The sequence below is a fragment of the Trichomycterus rosablanca genome, chromosome 6 (assembly GCF_030014385.1).
Source record: "Trichomycterus rosablanca isolate fTriRos1 chromosome 6, fTriRos1.hap1, whole genome shotgun sequence".
Taxonomy (NCBI): domain Eukaryota; kingdom Metazoa; phylum Chordata; class Actinopteri; order Siluriformes; family Trichomycteridae; genus Trichomycterus; species Trichomycterus rosablanca.
In genome coordinates this window covers 19,700,619-19,722,537 of record NC_085993.1, presented here as the reverse complement: position 1 = coordinate 19,722,537, position 21,919 = coordinate 19,700,619, and the positions used below count along the sequence as shown (strand labels likewise).

At 40.4% G+C, this 21,919-nt stretch overlaps 1 protein-coding gene across 1 annotated transcript in view; it reads right to left on the bottom strand.

Annotated features, from left to right (window-relative positions):
- Positions 1-9,560: 9,560 nt before the first annotated feature.
- Positions 9,561-21,919, bottom strand: part of arl6ip5a (ADP-ribosylation factor-like 6 interacting protein 5a) — a 15,246-nt gene continuing 2,887 nt past the window's right edge. The window contains exons 2-3 of the mRNA XM_062997538.1: positions 14,971-15,188; positions 9,561-11,187 (exon numbers count right to left, since the gene is read on the bottom strand). Coding sequence (XP_062853608.1) covers positions 11,012-11,187; positions 14,971-15,188 — 394 coding nt within the window. The 3' untranslated portion in view covers positions 9,561-11,011. The remainder of the gene's footprint in view (positions 11,188-14,970; positions 15,189-21,919) is intronic.

Genomic DNA, 21,919 nt, shown 5'->3' with positions numbered 1-21,919 from the left:
GTGGACTATTCTCAGTCCAGCACAAAACACTCTAACACACAACCACAATGTCAGTGTCACTGCAGTGCTGAGAATGATCCACCACCCAAATAATACCTACTCTGTAGTGGTCCTGTGGGGGTCCTGACTATTAAAGAACAGCATGAAAGGGGGCTAACAAAGCATGCAGACAAAAAGATGGACTACAGTCAGTAATTGTAAACTACAAAGTGCTTCTATATGGTAAGTGGAGCTGATGAAATGGACAGTGAGTGTAGAAACAAGGAGGTGGTTTTAATGTTATGGCTGATCAGTGTATATCTGTATATATTGTTCATAAGAATATATACACTAATGCTCCTATTATTGTTATTGTACCAGATACAAAATTATATAGAAACTTGAATGGACATGTATTACATTAGATATAAAATACTGACATGCATTATGTTAGCAACTAGCATTTAAAACAAGAGAAGACATAAAAAAGTAATGTAAAAAGAATATTTAAAAAGCAATACAGTACCTTGCATGGATTGACAATGTTGTAGATTTAATAAATAAAAACAGATATTGTTTATTAAAATTGTAAAGTTGGTGCAAATTGTCCATATATCCTAAGGTATGCTTACAATTGTTTACGTGAATGTTAGCAGTTAGTGAAATCCTGTCAGGCTTCTTTGTATTTCATGTAGTGTTAAAGATTTATCCCTAATTCTTACCTTTACACTTCATCCTGCTCCAGCACTGCGTTACAGCACCATAAAGCCTGACCTCCCCTCACCAAGTGTGCACTTGGAGATGTAACTAAAGTGTTTCGAACTCTATTTGGAACAAGGTATTAATAAACCATAAAAGACATCACAGTGGCATGTAAACTGTTAGGCATAATGTCAAAGCAAATGGTTTAAAATAATTTAGCCTGTTTTAATTAAACACAGCCCCAAATAAAACTGTCACAAATACAACTTGTCAGGAAGGTAATGTAGATAAGTATACAGTATGTACTTTATTATACCCGAATCCAGACAGTACGCTGTTGTTTCAAAACATACTAGGATGTTCAGTGCACAGCTGTGTCTCTCTGTGTCCTCTTCATTCTTGAGACACACCAGCTGTACAGAGATATCAGAAAGGCCAAGCACAGCTGACACAGGGCCTTAAAACTAACAATAGGCCTCTATCCTCCCTCACCTTACCGGTTCTTCCTCCTCTGGCTAAGTGTCAAGCACAGATGTGTGTGAAAGGCTCTTTTTTCTAGCGTCCAGGCTCAATGAATGGCTTCACGGCAAATTATTCTTCAAACATACAGTATGTCCGCTTTTAAAGCACACTTTTACTGAACGAACCTGCAAATTGAAGGGTTAAGGATGACCTTTTAAACTTTAGGTTTAAAACCAGACATGATTTAGGTTGTACCTACTCTGTAATTATGATAGTTCAAACCAAAAGCACCTGAACAGTTATTTCGTCATTAAATTAACATGACGGGGGCACAGCACTATGGGTTCTGGAGCCCTGGGTTCTGTTCCTACCACAGTTCACGATATTTTCTCTTGGCACTTCTGTTTCCTCCCACATTCCAAAAACATGCAAAGGTGGATTGACTGCTTTGTGAGTGTGTGAGTGTGTGTGTGTTTTTGTGTGTGTTTTTGTGTGTGTGGCCAGCTATCAGGTCCACCATCCTTATTTAGGATTAAGTAGTGAATAGAAATACACTGATCAACCATAACATTAAAACCACCTCCTTGTTTCTACACTCACTGTCCATTTAATCAGCTCCACTTATCATATAAAAGCACTTTCAAGTTCTACAATTACTAACTGTAGTCCATCTGTTTCTCTGCATACTTTGTTAGCCCACTTTCATGCTGTTCTTCAATGGTCAGGACTCCCAGGACCGCTACAGAGCAGGTATTATTTAGGTGGTGGATCATTCTCAGCACTGCAGTGACACTGACATGGTGGTGTGTTAGTGTGTGTTGTGCTGGTATGAGTGGATCAGACACAGCAGCACTGCTGGAGTTTTTAAATATCATGTCCACTTACTGTCCACTCTGTTAGACACTCCTACCTAGTTGGTTCACATTCTAGATGTAAAGTCAGAGATGATCGCTCATCTATTGCTGCTGTTTGAGTTGGTCATCTTCTAGACCTTCATCAGTGGTCACAGGACGCTGCCCACGGGGCGCTGTTGGCTGGATATTTTTGGTTAGTGGGCTATTCTCAGTCCAGCACTGACAGTGAGGTGTTTAAAAACTCCATCAGCGCTGCTGTGTCTTATCCACTCATACCAGCACAACACACACTAACACACCACCATGTCAGTGTCACTGCAGTGATGAGGATGACCCAACACCCAAATAATACCTGCTCTGTAGTGGTCCTGGGAGAGTTCTGACTATTAAAGAACAGCATGGATAGGGGCTAACAAAGCATGCAGAGAAACAGATGGACTACAGTCAGTAATTGTAAAACTACAAAGTGCTTCTACATGGAGCTGATAACATGGACAGTGTGTGTAGAAACAAGGAGGTGGTTTTAATGTTATCGTTGATCGATGTACTTGTGTTATTGTTATTTTCACATTTTGTTCTGTGGTGAATCCCAAATGGAACTCTATACAGCATGTTCATTATAGGTTGTAGCATGCCATCATGCAATACTCTATGTAGTGAGTATACTGTTTGTAATAAATATGCACCCACTTAGAATTGGAATCCAGATGTGTTCAGTGGCTTGAATATTCTTGATGAGGATTGAATGTGGCAGGTTACAGTCAGGCCTAAAACCTAAACTTAGAGACAGCTCTTCCAGCAGCTTCTAGTTCATGGCAGACTTGGTTTTAGTTGTTCTTAATTACGTTTGGGCTCAGTGGGTAGCACTATCGCCCCACAGCAGGAAGGTCCTGTGTTCGATCCCCAGGTGGGTTGGTTTCTTCCTGTGTGGAGTTTGCATGTTCTCCCTGTGTCTGTGTGGGTTTCCTCCGGGAGCTTCGGTTTCCTCCCACAGTCCAAAGACATGCAAGTGAGGTCAATTGGAGATAAAAAATTGTCCATGACTGTTTGACATTAAACTTGTGAACTGATGAATCTTGTGTAATGAGTAACTACCATTTCTGTCATGAATTTAACCAAAGTGTAAAACATGACATTTAAATCCTAATAAAAAAATACATATATTTGATTGCCTGGCCAAGTTAGTTTTTAGCATAAAGTAAAAGTATCAGATTTCTAATTAAATAAGGTCTGTAGCTACTCTACCCACCTCTGGCTATGATGATGATACAGTGTTTGACTCCTCTGCACCTGAAGGTCATTTCTGATGAGCTCATGTTTAACCTTTTAAGGATAGCTGAGGGAATAGTAGTTTTATCACTGTATGATCAAAGACTCCCTGTTGTGATGCAGTCCCCCACTGTAACATAGGTTTTATACACTTTCCTTTTAGGATTGTTGCAGACTAAACTACTTTAAATTACTTTTCTAAAATGTGCAACACTATTTGTTTCTTTTTTTGGAGCAAAATGTTACAGTGAAATTGTAAAAAATGGTAATTGTGGTGTGGGACAACAAAATAAGCTTTTGCCCCTGTTGTTAAACAGTTGCAGGTTTAATGTGACTCTAGGTGCTAGGTAGAAATTTGCAATGTCTAAATGGGATTAAAAATTAGGGGTTTCCCTTTTTCTCAATTCCCACTTTTCCCATTCGAATGTGTTATTGTTTATCCCTTTTCTCCCTGTTTGTGTATGCTGTACATTATTTCCCTTGTGAATGTAACACAAATAAAAATAAAGCTTTACTACTCCTCCGATATACAGGGTGAGTCAAAAGTCGCAGGACACTCTTTTATTTCAGAAACGGAAGGGAAAATGACATATCTGAATACCCCAGCAAGTAATGGGTGAGGGGGCCTATCTATTAGGCTATGTCTGCAACATGGCCGCCATATTGGATCAAGGGCAAGTTTTTCCAATGGAAAAGGTGGTCATGTATTTACATGCATTTAGCAGACGCTTTTATCCAAAGTGACTTACAGTATACAGTTTTAAGCAATTGAGGGTTAAGGGCCTTGCTCAAGGGCCCAACAGTGGCAACCTGGTAGTGGTGGGGTTTGAACCGGCAACCTTCTGCTTACTAGTCCAGTACCTTAACCACTAGGCTACAACTGCTCTCATGTAGCATATCAAAGAAGACCAGAATTTTCTCAGAAATCGATTGCCGCAATCATCTCTTGTGGTTCAAAAGTTATTAACACAGAATGTTGCAACAACAACCGGGACCGTTCCCTGTGATGCACAGCTGTTTGACGTGTTCAATGTGGTGTCCCTGGTGCTGAACACAGAGCTGAAGGCACTGGATCCAATCATTATGAACTCGCATGATAATCTGGCTGACACCACATTCTGCTGCGAGACGTCGCATGCTGCGTCGTGGACTTTTTGCGAAGGCTGCCAAAACCATTGTTGAGGTTTCTTCGTAGGTAGCGGTCTTCGAACGACCACTACGTGGCTTGTTGTCCACAGTCCCGGATTCTCGGAATTTGGCTATAAGAGATGCAACAGTGCTGTGTGAAATTGGTGGTCTTTCTAGGTGTCAGTTGTTGAAGTTTGCGACTATGATACGGCAGCTGCGTTCCCCGGACATCAGAATCACCTCAATCCTCTCTTCTTTCGTCAATTCCGTCTTCAGTTACCTGTAACGAACAACAAAAGTTTTAAATTTCTGTGTTGATAACTTTTGAACCACAAGAGATATTGCAAATCTGATTTCGACAATCGATTTCTGAGAAAATTCTGGTCTTCTTTTATGCTACATGACCACCTTCCCATTGGAAAAACTTGCCCTTGATCCAGTATGGCAGCTTTCAAGATGGCGGCCATGTTCCGGACATAAAAGATAGGCCCCCTCACCCATTACTTGCTGGGGTATTCAGATATGTCATTTTCCCTTTAGTTTCTGAAATAAAAGAGTGTCCTGCGACTTCTGACTCACCCTGTAGAAAAAGGGGAGTGGGGGTAAATGTGAGTCTAATATTTATTCAGCTGTTATGTGTACTATGAATATTTAATGATTAAAAGCAAAGTACAATAATTATTTTAATAAAATTAACTGTACATCTAATAACATATATAATCATGATCAATCCTTTTTATTTAAGCAATTGAACTGTAAAGTAAATAAGCAAGTTTGCATGACTGCAGCATTAGACTTCGTCACAATTAAGTTTTTTTTTTTCCTTTTTGTAATCAAATATACGCCCAAAATGCAGTGGATAGAGATTTGTATATAGATATGAAGCAACATGCAGACATGACCTGGTCATGGCAGGTTATTAATGACTTAGATACAACTCTGCAGTCATTTAGGGACACTACGCCAAATACACAGCTGTTGAAGCACTCTGTTTTGAAAGATTCCCAGAACTGCTAAAGGACCTTTGTCTGCACTGACCTCTGACTTATCTTTACTCCTGTTCATGATCAGCAGAGCCCACACACTTTGCACTACGCTGTCATCGGCATAAGAAGAAGGTACTTGGCCCAAAGTATTTAGTAAACACTATTCTTTAATTCACATTTAATAGATTAGTAATGCTCAATAATAAATCATATCATATAACATGAACCAAAGTATTGGTACTCTTGATATGTTCGGCCTTTGTAGCCAATAACTGCTATCAAGCAATTTCTTATATAAATTATATTTTACACTTTTCAATCAACAAATGTGTTTTAGGTTATTATCCTGTCTGTCCTGTTATTATAACTGTCTTCTCATGTCATTACATCCTCCATTGATTAAAGGCTTCCAGTAGCAGAAACAGCAAAGCAACCTCAAAACATCATCAAGCCTCCTCTGCATTTGATGGTATGCAACTTTTTTGTGTTTTGAGAACACAGAGCTATTCTTGTCGTTGGTCTAATGCAGGAGTTTTCAACCATTTTGCACATGCGCCCCCTTTGTGTGCTGACCTTGAACTTGCTCCCCCCTCCACCCCGTGCAAAATTACCCCTCGCCCAGAAACCATTGTGAAAGCTCTTGACAAGCTAAAATAATATAATTAACGTTGTGCACATCATTCATACAATGCAATTTTGCTGACTTAAATATTTACTTCAAAAAGATAATACAACCCTACCTTATTCAATGCAATGATTGAATCTGTTTCTGCGAGCACATCACAGTTACAGCTAGTCATAAATTGTAAGCGGTACTTGCTTTTGATGTAGATGAGAGCAGAAAATGTTACTTTGCAGAGCCAAGTAAGGGGCAAAAGTGCTTTAATTGCTAAGGTTGCCAGTTCAGGATACTTAGCTTTGACTGACAGACAAAACTCTTGATGTAGATTGCTTATCGGCATCGGTGCTGCCGAAATTGATGGCCTCGCTAGTGGAGTCCTTGGCTGAAACAACGCAGTCATTCTTTTTGTCACTGATTTATCATCACTGTTTTCCCTATTCTTAAGTTTTGCTAGCCAACGGTCCTTTTTTCAGATTGAGCTGAAATGAATTGCTTTAGTTTTAGAAGTAAAAAAATCTTGTAATGTCATGCCCCCCTGGACAGGTACTTGTGCCCCGCAGGTTGAAAACCCCTGGTCTAATGGATATTTTCCCAGAAGGAATTAGATATTTTATCATGCTTTTTGGATAATCTGTGTCTGTTTGGAAGACAACATACATTGAAACCACCAAAAAGTGGGTGAGTATAAAACAATGGGTGATTCTAGATTGGTCTGCTATGCTTCATGTTCGGAATCCTATTGAACATATGTAAAACGATGTGAAACTGGACGTTGGGAGAATGCACCAGTTAAGCTTGAGAGGATTGGGACTGTCTCTGAGAGCCACCAAAAACTGTCTTTATAGGCTGTGCTAAAATATTGAGGGTATTCATATTTTCACCCATGCCATTGTTATTTGATTAATCATTTAGAAGAATACATTGGGTCAAACCAAAACCATTTTCTGTTATATTAAATGTGAAAAATATTATTGGTCAATTTCTTTTTGTCTTCACAAAAGTAAAAACGTGCCAATACGATTGTCAATAACATGTAAGTTTTGAGATTTTAGTCATTTCTTGTTTCAACTGTTATTAATTGTCTGCTTTTTTTTTCTTCTAAATGAACAGACCCATCCCTGACCTTGAAAACCTGATAGGCCATTCCTCTTCCACAAATATTACATCTGGCCCCATGCAGGTGAGAGAGAAGGCTAATCAAAACACAGTTCTTTAAGACTGCTAGACAGTAAAATACAACCCCAAATCAGAAAAAGTTGGGACAGCATGGAAAACACAAATAAAAAAACACAGAGTTTCTTACATTTACTTTGACTTTTATTTGATTGCAGACAGGATGAACCTGAGATATTTCATGTTTTGTCTGCTCAACTTCATTTAATTTATTAATAAACATCCATTCCTGCATTTCAGGCCTGCAACACATTCCAAAAAATGTTGATACGGTAAAGCATTTACCACTTTGTAATGTTGCCATTCTTTTTCACCACACTTAAAAGACGTTTTGGCACAGAGGATACCAAGTGATTTAGTGTTTCAGCTTTTATTTTGTTCCATTCTTCCTGCAAACACGTCTTAAGATGTGCAACAGTACGGGGTCGTCGTTGTCGCATTTTTCATTTTAAAATTCTCTATTGGGGACAGGTCAGGACTGCAGGCAGGCCAGTCCAGTACCCGTACCCTCTTCTTCCGCAGCCATGCCTTTGTAATGTGTGCAGCACGTCTTGAAGGCATTTACATTTACATTTTCAGCATTTAGCAGACGCCTTTATCCAAAGCGACTTACATTACAGTTACAGTATATAGTCTGAGCAATTGAGGGTTAGGGCCTTGCTCAAGGGCCCAACAGCAGCAACCTCACAGTGGTGGGGCCTGAACCAGCGACCCTCTGATCACTGGTCCAGTACCTTAACCACTAGGCTACAGCTGGCCAGTCCTTGAACCTGTCTGCAATCAAATGAAAGTCAAAGTAAATGTAAGGAACACTGCATTTTTATTTTATCTGCATTTTCCACACTGTCCCAACTTTTTCTGATTTGAGGTTGTACAATTCAACATGTTGTCACTGCTCCAGATTTTACAAAGTTTGACTTATGTGTCACATCCCTAGAAATCCATTTCATAATGCTTTCAACAAAAATGTCCTATGTTTTTTTCTTTTAGAGGCGATCTGAAAATTGGTAGTGACTTTTGCATCTAAGGACAGATGATTGTCACCTTTCTGTGGTCCTGTACTGTAAGCCTGTGTTACCTACCACCAACCAACTAACCTGCTGTTGCTTCTACATGTTTTCACTTCACAGTCACAACACACATTTTTGATTGACGTTGTTCCGTTGTTCAAGTTTTCAAAAAAAAGGTTCAGGGCGTTTCCACCAAAAAAAAGTGTTTTTATTCACTTTCGTTTCACATACCATTTGTCTCGCATGGAGCAACCTTCTACATCTTATCATCACCAATAGTTGATCGATGCTTGCTTTTTGCATAAAACCAACATCTATAACAACAGCACAAATGCTTGCCAGTAATCTACAGGTGCTCTGCAATCAGGTCAGTACTTTTTACTTCCATAGTACAACACCCACCGTTGATGACGCATCCTTGGCTTCCAAAAACTGAAATTGAAATGCAGGCCTGATTGTTTAGAAAAGCACCAAGGTTCTAAGAAGTCTGAATGGAACCATTTCAGAAACAGAGTTTTTTTGGTTGAAATGGGCTAACATACTCGACCAAGATAGGAATTTGACCATTGCTGGCGTTAATTTACATTGGATTACATACATGACTGTACACTTGATTATATACACCTGTTATAAATAGGCATAGTTAAAATGTGTCCACATGGTGTTGCTGTTTTGTGTTCATAGGTTTGGCTAAAATAAAAACCTTATAATAGGCGATTTGATACTTTAGCATGTGCCCAATTGTTATGTATTATACACAGAACATACATATGGTGCAGGTTTTAACAGGAAGCAGATGAGTGCAGTTGCTGATGCAGCAGTTAAACAGAGCAGTCAAATGAATAACTGCAGATGAGTCTGCTTAAAATCAGCCAAGCATTTAACAGCATTCTGTAATCTACTGCAGCTATTGACTGAAATGAGAAAGTGATTCAAGAAGTGTGTGTGTGTGTGTGTGTGCAGAAAGGGATGTGTGCCCCATCAATCACATTTACTCTTCCATCAACATCAGCCATAAGAGAATGTGCTGTGGAAAAAACTGTAACCGTAGTCATGTCAGTGTCACTGCAGTGCTGAGAATGACCCACCACCCAAATAATACCTGTTCTGTGGTGGTCCTGACCATTGAAGAACAGCATGAAAGGGGGGGCTAACAAAGCATGTAGAGAAACAGATTGACTACAGTCAGTAATTGTAGAACTACAAAGTGCTCCTATATGGTATGCGAAGCCGATTAAAATGAACAATGTGTGTAGAAACAAGGAGGTGGTTTTAATGTTATGGCTGATCGATGTAATTACGTAAATTCAATATTAAAATACAACTCATTTTTACCTTGACCAGGGAATGAATACTAAATCAATGTCACCAATGCTTCAATATTTTTAAAGCTTTATTTATGCCAGCAAAGACAAGTGAGGACAATGAGAACATTTAATCCTGGTTTGCTTACTCATAACAAGCAACCTAATTGTGTCCACTCAATCCATGACACACACACGTACACACACACATCTCTCATGATTGGCTAAGATAACATTAAAGCACGTTTGTTAAGAATATAATGCTACAAATTAAGACATTGTTTCTAAAATCCCAGTTGCCAAAGCCTTGACAAAACTAAATAAAGTAGCACATTGGCTGTGTCTGTTATTATAAAAGAGCAGCAAAGTGTCATAGAGCCTGATATTTGATGGTAATGACCTTCTTTAAATGAAGGAATGCTGCTGTCTATGATTTGTTCAAGTGTACACATCAAAACAGAATGTACGAGGGTTCTTCAAAAAAGTTCGGCACTTTTTAAATTGTATTTATAAGGAATTTCAAAAAGAAATGACATCACTTTTCTACATAGCCACCTTCCTCAAGGAAACTTGATATATATATATATATAATGAAAACTGATATATATAAAATAAAAACAAATATATCATTATTCATTCCATATATATGTTTTTATTCTATATATATCAGTTTAATTTTATATATATATATATCGGTTTACATTCTATATATATCAGTGTTTGCTATGTATTTCCTGTTTGGCTTGCCATTTTCTATCTATCTGTCTGTATGTCTGTATGTATATATATTTTATGCCAAGTTAGTGTAGTAAATTTTTCTTCTGCTGCTGGGGATCCCCGATATTTTGCAGTTGAGAGGGGTATATCGCTGCTCACACCTAATCCAACCTGCACTTAGCTCTTAACGGAATCCTTTTTCAACCCATGCACTCTGCACAGGCGCCTCTATCCGCCAATCAGGGTCCTTACAGTGCTACATATTCCGGGTATCCCTCCCTGCAGGCACTGCCAATTTTGCCCACTAGATGACACCCAGCTGACCAGTGGCAACACCGAGTTTCGAACCAAAGAGTTCAGAATCTCTGTGCTGGTGTGCTAGCGGAATATACGCTGCACCACCTAGGCGCTCAAGACCAACTTTTTAATCAGCAAAAAATGTTTTCGGTTAAGCTCGTAGCCCCTGATGCACCGCTGCTTTCACATCAGAATCTAAAAATCTCCTGGTCAGGAGAACTATTGCTACAAGTCTGTCTTAAGGCTTTTTTCACAACATTGTGCACATTCAGAGGAAGAACATTGTCACTGCATGCTAGCATCACATTCTGAACGTCCAGTACCTTACAATTTATAAGGCTGTGCAAAATTTTACTGTAGACACCATAATAAACCTTCTGCTTTGTAACATTTCACTATGATTCTCTGAGATCAAACATTAAACGTCTAAGTCACGACTAAGCATTCCTTCACACATTTTGGATAATTCAGTACACCTGGATTTACTCCGTGCAAATTGACTTTGCTATCACTCCTTGAGTTTGTACTCCATGAAGTCCTGAATTTTGCTCAGGTTCTCCTCCTGTTGTCCCAGTGCTTCCAGAAAGATCCCCATGGGTGTTTTCTTCAGCCCAGCACATTCCATTTTATTCCCCAGTTTATTCTTCATGTTGCGCAGACGCAGCGAGGAGTGAGCGAAGATCACTGAAATGCAAATGAACAGGATTGCACTGATTCAGTGGCGTAACTAGGAGCTCATGGGCCCCAGTGCAAAAAAAAAAAAAAAAATTTAAATTTGGGCCCCCTCAACAAATTTCATGCATATACGTATATATATATATATACACAGTGTATCACAAAAGTGAGTACACCCCTCACATTTCTGCAAATATTTCATTATATCTTTTCATGGGACAACACTATAGACATGAAACTTGGATATAACTTAGAGTAGTCAGTGTACAGCTTGTATAGCAGTGTAGATTTACTGTCTTCTGAAAATAACTCAACACTCAGCCATTAATGTCTAAATAGCTGGCAACATAAGTGAGTACACCCCACAGATGTCCAAATTGTGCCCAAATGTGTCGTTGTCCCTCCATGGTGTCATGTGTCAAGGTCCCAGGTGTAAATGGGGAGCAGGGCTGTTAAATTTGGTGTTTTGGGTACAATTCTCTCATACTGGCCACTGGATATTCAACATGGCACCTCATGGCAAAGAACTCTCTGAGGATGTGAGAAATAGAATTGTTGCTCTCCACAAAGATGGCCTGGGCTATAAGAAGATTGCTAACACCCTGAAACTGAGCTACAGCATGGTGGCCAAGGTCATACAGCGGTTTTCCAGGACAGGTTCCACTCGGAACAGGCTTCGCCAGGGTCGACCAAAGAAGTTGAGTCCACGTGTTCGGCATCATATCCAGAGGTTGGCTTTAAAAAATAGACACATGAGTGCTGCCAGCATTGCTGCAGAGGTTGAAGACGTGGGAGGTCAGCCTGTCAGTGCTCAGACCATACGCCGCACACTGCATCAACTCGGTCTGCATGGTCGTCATCCCAGAAGGAAGCTGACGCACAAGAAAGCCAGCAAACAGTTTGCTGAAAACAAGCAGTCCAAGAACATGGATTACTGGAATGCCCTGTGATCTGACGAGACCAAGATAAACTTGTTTGGCTCAGATGGTGTCCAGCATGTGTGGCGGCGCCCTGGTGAGAAGTACCAAGACAACTGTATCTTGCCTACAGTCAAGCATGGTGGTGGTAGCATCATGGTCTTGGGCTGCATGAGTGTTGCTGGCACTGAGGAGCTGCAGTTCATTGAGGGAAACATGAATTCCAACATGTACTGTGACATTCTGAAACAGAGCATGATCCCCTCCCTTCGAAAACTGGGCCTCATGGCAGTTTTCCAACAGGATAATGACCCCAAACACAACCTCCAAGATGACAACTGCCTTGCTGAGGAAGCTGAAGGTAAAGGTGATGGACTAAACCCAATTGAGCACCTGTGGCGCATCCTCAAGTGGAAGGTGGAGGAGTTCAAGGTGTCTAACATCCACCAGCTCCGTGATGTCATCATGGAGGAGTGGAAGAGGATTCCAGTAGCAACCTGTGCAGCTCTGGTGAATTCCATGCCCAGGAGGGTTAAGGCAGTGCTGGATAATAATGGTGGTCACACAAAATATTGACACTTTGGGCACAATTTGGACATGTTCACTGTGGGGTGTACTCAATGAATTAAAGTGCACCCTGCACTGATTTCTAAAATGATTCAGGTCTAATATTTTTATTTTCACTATTACAAATCTTCAAACTTCATTCCCAGGAAAGTTGGGACATTTTGTAAAATGCAATAATAAAAAGAATCAGTGATTAGTTAATTCTCTTGAACCTTTATTTTTAATGTTTTGGCTGACCAGCTTAATTGTATTTTGTAAATTTAGACTAATTCAGAATTTGATGGCTGCAAAAAAGTTAGAATGAGGTTTGCTAACCACCACTGTGTTCCATCACCTTTCCTATTAATTATTCTTTTTTATGGTTTGAGAACTGAGGACACGCAGACAGGTCAGTCAAGCACATGCACTCTGTGTTTATGAAGCCAGGTGTTTGTAGCTCGTGAAGAATAAGGCCTGGCATTAAATTGCTAAATAATTAAAGACTTGATGGCAGCATCTCTCTCTCTAAAATCCCAATATACATCTCTGTGTTAAAAATAACTTAACCCATATGCAAGTCACCTACACTGTGGGTATGGATGCACCTCCACACCATGACCAATGTTGCACCTCTTGAAGATCACAAAAAACATCTGTTTTTTCCTGAAAAAAAAGTTAAAATGTGGACTTTTCTGGTGAAAGCAAATTTTTCCATTGTCTTTTGGCCCATCTGAGACACACTTGGGTCCAGGGAACTGTTGTTTCTGCATAGAATTAAGGTATGGCCTTTTCTTTGCATAATAGAGTTTCAGGTTGTATTGTTGATGCAGCAGTAGACTGTGTTAAGTGGCGACAGTTTTCTAAAGTACTTCTTAGTCCCTGTGGCTCTATTTATCAAAGTAGCATGACTGTTTCTTATGCAATGCAGTCTGAAGGCACAAAGGTCACGCACATTCAACAAACATTTTCAGCTTTGCCCTACACGGACTGAGAATTCTCCAGATTCCCTGAATCTTTTCACAACATTATGTATGGTAGATGGTTAAAAAAAAAGTTATTTGCATTCTTGTATCTTTTTTATTCACTCACAAAGTTTGGCACCAAGTCAAACAACACATCTTTGCTTGCAAAAACTGAGCTTTTGGTGAATTGTTCTTTTATGGGGATACCCTCACCTGTTACCACTTAACCTGCTTATTGTGGAATGTTTCAAAATGGTGCAACTTCAATATTCTATTAACCTTTTACTCTTTTTGTAATTGTTAATGCCTTCAATAGTCTGTTTTGATGATTACAGGCATTAAAGTACAATTAAGTTGGTCAGCCAAAAAATTAAGTCATTTCTTTGTACCTTTGGCAGCTATTTAACGGTTCGAAAAATGAACGAAAGATCAAGGAAATATTTACACTCTGACTTCATTACTCTCTTATTATGTATGTTTGTAGTTAGTGTTTTTTCTTTGAGCACCTTGCTTTTTTCTATTTTTCTAGTAGTATCTAATTGCCCTGGTTTTATCTATCTTCCACTGCTGCAGACCCCAACCCTGGCCAAAGAAAGAGGGCTGTAACTAAAACATGCCCGTGGCTAAGTGGGTAGCACTGTTGCCTCACAGCAAGAAGGTCCTGGGTTCGATCCCCAGGTGGGATGGTCTGGGTCCTTTCTGTGTGGAGTTTGCATGTTCTCCCCATGTCTGCAAGGGTCTACTCTGGGTGCTCCAGTTTCCTCCCACAGTCCAAAGACATGCAAGTGTGATCATGACTGTGTTCAATATAACCTTGTGTGAACTAATGAACCGTTCCTTTAATGAATGTAACCAAAGTGTAAAATATGACGTAAAAATCCTAATAAACAAACATAAACAAAACATGCCCCCTCCAACATATAAAAAAAAAATGAGTTCATCCTCTGTAGAGGATATACCATAGTTTCCTTTAGATAAAAAAATGCTAGACCACTAAGTTGCTTGCCAAGCTCAAGCTGTGGGGTTAAAAACAGGAGACATTAACAGCTAGTCCAGTATGACTGCTCAAAAATTTAACCAGATTCAGTCCCATTTGTCTCTGTTGCTTGAAATGTAGCTCTATGTTGCACACTTACATGGCAAATTAATGACTTTGTTGCATGCTAGTGTAGGCACATAATTCATGTTTCTACTTTGTTTGACCAGGGATTACTCTAACTAGTCCATTTGAAAAATATTTAACTTAAGCTTCAGCAATCCTTTGTGTAATGTCATCTACTTAGAAAAATTTGTTTTTTAAAGCATAACAATTCTTTATTATTTCTGCGTGTGTTCAGAATCAGTTCTCATGCATTAACTTGACTTACAGATGAGTGGAAGATTGATCCCAAACAGAAACACCATGACTCCATGAAAGAGCGACATCAGCAGGTAGCTGGCAAGCATTATTAAAAAGACAAACAGGGTAGGGTACTCCTTCTTAAAGTTCTTGATTGTGGCTTTATTCTCTCCAGCCCACACAGCACCATGAAACGCTGCTACAACTACAACCACTCCAGTGATCATGCCAGTGGGGTTCAGGAACCTGAGGAGACAGACGCACAAAGACAGAAGGGAAAGGTTTGGAAAGTCTGACATCTAGAGTTTATAGATGGAAAATACAAAAATATAGGTTGGCTTTGATCCTAACAGCCACTTAATAAAATAGCAACATAATTATTATACAATTATTAGTACTAATACTGTAGTAAATCTACACTGCTATACAAGTTGTACACTGACTACTCTAAGTTATATCCAAGTTTTATTTCTATAGTGTTGTCCCATGAAAAGATATAATAAAATATTTGCAGAAATGTGAGGGGTGTACTCACTTTTGTGATACACTGTATATATATATATATATATATTTATGGGTGACTCTTCAATTGGGGGAACTTTTACGTCCCTAGGTTATAAATTTGTGTTAAAAATACTTTATTACAAAACAAATATTTTAGGTATTAAAAAGATCATTAAACAACAATATTTTGCTACTCTGGCCTTGTCCCCAACCCAGACTTTAAAACTTCTCTGCTCTAATAAAATGCTAAAAAGTGCTTTTTTTATATTTGTACAACCTATGCATATTTTTGAGCAATATATTACTGTCCCCAGCATTACACTGGATCACAGAAAACATTTTTTTGTCTGCTACTTGGAGTGTTTCATGTGTCCTATACTAAATCGAGTGTGCAGAGTTTAAATCTGTAGACGAATTTTGCCTATGACGTCGGGTTCTGAAGTTATACTCTGTATCATTGGTTATTCAAACAGACGCGAGAAACTGTTTTTGTATCTGTTATACAGCCACTGTGCATAACTAAATTGTGGTTCAAAACTGCTAGAGATTACAAAAACTGCTTCACATTAACAAACGTGTAACTGAAAAGTTCTCGTGAGTCTTTATGCAATGCACAATTGCACATACAGTGTTCAAAAGTGCTTCAGGCACTTGCTTTTGCGCTTGTGAGTGTCTGTTGTTGACCGCTGCAGAAACCAGCAGTAGTCGCCCATCATGTTGGGGTTGAAGTGACTTTGATATCTTTTTTCCATGGTGGCAATATCCTGGTGGAATCGTTCCCCGTGTTCATCACTCACATCACCCAAATTTGAAGGGAAAAAATCCATATGAGAATGTAAGAAATGAATTTTGAGTGACATTCGGCAGCCGAGTTGCTGATACGCTGCTAACATGTTGCTCACAAGTTCAGCATGGTTGTCAGCCCGATGGTTGCCAAGAAAGTTTTGCACAACTAGCACAAATGCATCCCAAGCGGCGAGTTCAAGCGTGTTCAGTTTGGATCTGAATGTGTCATTATAAACACAAATTCCTGCTTTTAGTTTCATTCCCGCAGCATAAGCAATAGGAACAGAAGGCTTTTCATTGCCATTGTGCAGCAATACAGCTTTCAGGCTAGCTTTGCCAGAAGCAAGTGAGGCTTACCATGTTCAGATTCTGGATCATAACATGCGTCAGGAGCAACATCATCCTCATGATCTCCATCAGAACTGTCATTTTCAGAAGCACAAGATGCAGGTGGAATTGGCACTGTATTCTCAGCGTCATGTGGCACTGGCTTCAGAGCAGACTCACAATCAGGATAAACAATTTTTGACTTGTTCTTCTTTGAAAATCCAGCAACATTAGTCATGCAAAAATAGCAGTCCGAGTGATGATCTTTCGGTTCCCGCCAAATCATAGGCACAGCAAACTGCATTGCCTTTCTCTTGCCATTGAGCCACTGTGTGAGACCAGCGTAGCACACAGTGCAGCAGATGTGAGGTGCCCAGCTTTTGTCTTGATCTCCAAATTTACACCCGAAATATTACTTGTAAGCGATCATCACTCTCTTCGTCAGGTTTTTGCGCTGATCGTATAGGGTGTATTTACCACAAATGTAGCAAAAATTGTCTGGATGGTTAACACAGCTCCTCCTACTCATCTTTAGGCTTAAGCAGACATACTAGCAATATAAGAAAACAATATTGTCAACTAGCTATGGTGCAGCAATTACAATGTTGCCAAGCTGCAGAACATGGACAAATCTACCAAGCTGTCACCAAACTGCATTTGGCCTGTAACTTAAAATCTCGACGTCCTGCGCGAATTTTGACTTCATATTCGGAATCAGCACACTCGATTTCATGTAAATAGCATGTTTTATTCCAAGTAGCAAAATCTTTGTTATCCTGTGTTATCGTCATTACCGCAACAGTGTATGGTTTCTGTAGGGAATCATTTGAAGGTAACACTTGTTTATGTTGTAACCATGGAAACAAAGACTTGCAAGGAAGCACATGCCAGCCATGAGAGAAGATTGACATTTTAATGTCTGGAAATGTGAGTAATTTAATAATGTATTCCTCCTGATCATAGAGTATATTTATTCAGCGTCATTACCATTTACATCAATATGGCAGTACTTTACCAAAAAAAATATATATGTATATGTATTTGTTTATATGTATTTAAAGTGCATCTTGTACTAGCTGTTGACTAGCTTTAGCAAATCCATGGCCTATCTAGTTTTTTTCTTAAAAAAAGTAAAAATTGTCATAACCACAACACGTCATTACCAACACATAATGACATTTTGCTATGCCACTTAGCAAATAAATATGAAATATTAAAATTCTATATAAGCTCAATTATCATCATTAAGTCTTTGCTCTAGCATTATCTTGACATAATTAAAACTAAATTATTCCTAATTTTATTTTTCAAAAGTTAAGATGGTCAAAAGAGCCCGCAGTTGAAAAATCACCCATATATACAGTGTATCACAAAAGTGAGTACACCCCTCACATTTCTGCAGATATTTAAGTATATCTTTTCATGGGACAACACTGACAAAATGACACTTTGACACAATGAAAAGTAGTCTGTGTGCAGCTTATATAACAGTGTAAATTTATTCTTCCCTCAAAATAACTCAATATACAGCCATTAATGTCTAAACCACCGGCAACAAAAGTGAGTACACCCCTTAGTGAAAGTTCCTGAAGTGTCAATATTTTGTGTGGCCACCATTATTTCCCAGAACTGGCTTAACTCTCCTGGGCATGGAGTTTACCAGAGCTTCACAGGTTGCCACTGGAATGCTTTTCCACTCCTCCATGACGACATCACGGAGCTGGCGGATATTCGAGACTTTGCGCTCCTCCACCTTCCGCTTGAGGATGCCCCAAAGATGTTCTATTGGGTTTAGGTCTGGAGACATGCTTGGCCAGTCCATCACCTTTACCCTCAGCCTCTTCAATAAAGCAGTGGTCGTCTTAGAGGTGTGTTTGGGGTCATTATCATGCTGGAACACTGCCCTGCGACCCAGTTTCCGGAGGGAGGGGATCATGCTCTGCTTCAGTATTTCACAGTACATATTGGAGTTCACGTGTCCCTCAATGAAATGTAACTCCCCAACACCTGCTGCACTCATGCAGCCCCAGACCATGGCATTCCCACCACCATGCTTGACTGTAGGCATGACACACTTATCTTTGTACTCCTCACCTGATTGCCGCCACACATGCTTGAGACCATCTGAACCAAACAAATTAATCTTGGTCTCATCAGACCATAGGACATGGTTCCAGTAATCCATGTCCTTTGTTGACATGTCTTCAGCAAACTGTTTGCGGGCTTTCTTCTGTAGAGACTTCAGAAGAGGCTTCCTTCTGGGGTGACAGCCATGCAGACCAATTTGATGTGGTGTGCGGCGTATGGTCTGAGCACTGACAGGCTGACCCCCCACCTTTTCAATCTCTGCAGCAATGCTGACAGCACTCCTGCGCCTATCTTTCAAAGACAGCAGTTGGATGTGACGCTGAGCACGTGCACTCAGCTTCATTGGACGACCAACGCGAGGTCTGTTCTGAGTGGACCCTGCTCTTTTAAAACGCTGGATGATCTTGGCCACTGTGCTGCAGCTCAGTTTCAGGGTGTTGGCAATCTTCTTGTAGCCTTGGCCATCTTCATGTAGTGCAACAATTCGTCTTTTAAGATCCTCAGAGAGTTCTTTGCCATGAGGTGCCATGTTGGAACTTTCAGTGACCAGTATGAGAGAGTGTGAGAGCTGTACTACTAAATTGAACACACCTGCTCCCTATGCACACCTGAGACCTAGTAACACTAACAAATCACATGACATTTTGGAGGGAAAATGACAAGCAGTGCTCAATTTGGAAATGTAGGGGTGTAGTCTCTTAGGGGTGTACTCACTTTTGTTGCCGGTGGTTTAGACATTAATGGCTGTATATTGAGTTATTTTGAGGGAAGAATAAATTTACACTGTTATATAAGCTGCACACAGACTACTTTTCATTGTGTCAAAGTGTCATTTTGTCAGTGTTGTCCCATGAAAAGATATACTTAAATATCTGCAGAAATGTGAGGGGTGTACTCACTTTTGTGATACACTGTATATATATATACAGGGGTTGGACAAAATAACTGAAACACCTGTCATTTTAGTGTGGGAGGTTTCATGGCTAAATTGGACCAGTCTGGTGGCCAATCTTCATTAATTGCACATTGCACCAGTAAGAGCAGAGTGTGAAGGTTCAATTAGCAGGGTAAGAGCACAGTTTTGCTCAAAATATTGCAATGCACACAACATTATGGGTGACATACCAGAGTTCAAAAGAGGACAAATTGTTGGTGCACGTCTTGCTGGTGCATCTGTGACCAAGACAGCAAGTCTTTGTGATGTATCAAGAGCCACGGTATCCAGGGTAATGTCAGCATACCACCAAGAAGGACAAACCACATCCAACAGGATTAACTGTGGACGCAAGAGGAAGCTGTCTGAAAGGGATGTTCGGGTGCTAACCCGGATTGTATCCAAAAAACATAAAACCACGGCTGCCCAAATCACGGCAGAATTAAATGTGCACCTCAACTCTCCTGTTTCCACCAGAACTGTCCGTCGGGAGCTCCACAGGGTCAATATACACGGCCGGGCTGCTATAGCCAAACCTTTGGTCACTCGTGCCAATGCCAAACGTCGGTTTCAATGGTGCAAGGAGCGCAAATCTTGGGCTGTGGACAATGTGAAACATGTATTGTTCTCTGATGAGTCCACCTTTACTGTTTTCCCCACATCCGGGAGAGTTACGGTGTGGAGAAGCCCCAAAGAAGCGTACCACCCAGACTGTTGCATGCCCAGAGTGAAGCATGGGGGTGGATCAGTGATGGTTTGGGCTGCCATATCATGGCATTCCCTTGGCCCAATACTTGTGCTAGATGGGTGCGTCACTGCCAAGGACTACCGAACCATTCTGGAGGACCATGTGCATCCAATGGCGGTGCCGTGTATGAGGATGACAATGCACCAATACACACAGCAAGACTGGTGAAAGATTGTTTTGATGAACATGAAAGTGAAGTTGAACATCTCCCATGGCCTACACAGTCACCAGATCTAAATATTATTGAGCCACTTTGGGGTGTTTTGGAGAAGCGAGTCAGGAAACGTTTTCCTCCACCAGCATCACGTAGTGACCTGGCCACTATCCTGCAAGAAGAATGGCTTAAAATCCCTCTGACCACTGTGCAGGACTTGTATATGTCATTTCCAAGACGAATTGACGCTGTATTGGCCGCAAAAGGAGGCCCTACACCATACTAATAAATTATTGTGGTCTAAAACCAGGTGTTTCAGTTATTTTGTCCAACCCCTGTATATATATATATATATATATATATATATATATATATATATATATATATATATATATACAGTGTATCACAAAAGTGAGTACACCCCTCACATTTCTGCAAATATTTCATTATATCTTTTCATGGGACAACACTATAGACATGAAACTTGGATATAACTTAGAGTAGTCAGTGTACAGCTTGTATAGCAGTGTAGATTTACTGTCTTCTGAAAATAACTTAACACACAGCCATTAATGTCTAAATTGCTGGCAACATAAGTGAGTACACCCCACAGTGAACATGTCCAAATTGTGCCCAAATGTGTCGTTGTCCCTCCCTGGTGTCATGTGTCAAGGTCCCAGGTGTAAATGGGGAGCAGGGCTGTTAAATTTGGTGTTTTGGGTACAATTCTCTCAAACTGGCCACTGGATATTCAACATGGCACCTCATGGCAAAGAACTCTCTGAGGATGTGAGAAATAGAATTGTTGCTCTTCACAAAGATGGCCTAGGCTATAAGAAGATTGCTAACACCCTGAAACTGAGCTACAGCATGGTGGCCAAGGTCATACAGCGGTTTTCCAGGACAGGTTCCACTCGGAACAGGCTTTGCCAGGGTCGACCAAAGAAGTTGAGTCCACGTGTTCGGCGTCATATCCAGAGGTTGGCTTTAAAAAATAGACACATGAGTGCTGCCAGCATTGCTGCAGAGGTTGAAGATGTGGGAGGTCAGCCTGTCAGTGCTCAGACCATACGCCACACACTGCATCAACTCGGTCTGCATGGTCGTCATCCCAGAAGGAAGCTGACGCACAAGAAAGCCCGCAAACAGTTTGCTGAAGACAAGCAGTCCAAGAACATGGATTACTGGAATGCCCTGTGGTCTGACGAGACCAAGATAAACTTGTTTGGCTCAGATGGTGTCCAGCATGTGTGGCGGCGCCCTGGTGAGAAGTACCAAGACAACTGTATCTTGCCTACAGTCAAGCATGGTGGTGGTAGCATCATGGTCTTGGGCTGCATGAGTGTTGCTGGCACTGGGGAGCTGCAGTTCATTGAGGGAAACATGAATTCCAACATGTACTGTGACATTCTGAAACAGAGCATGATCCCATCCCT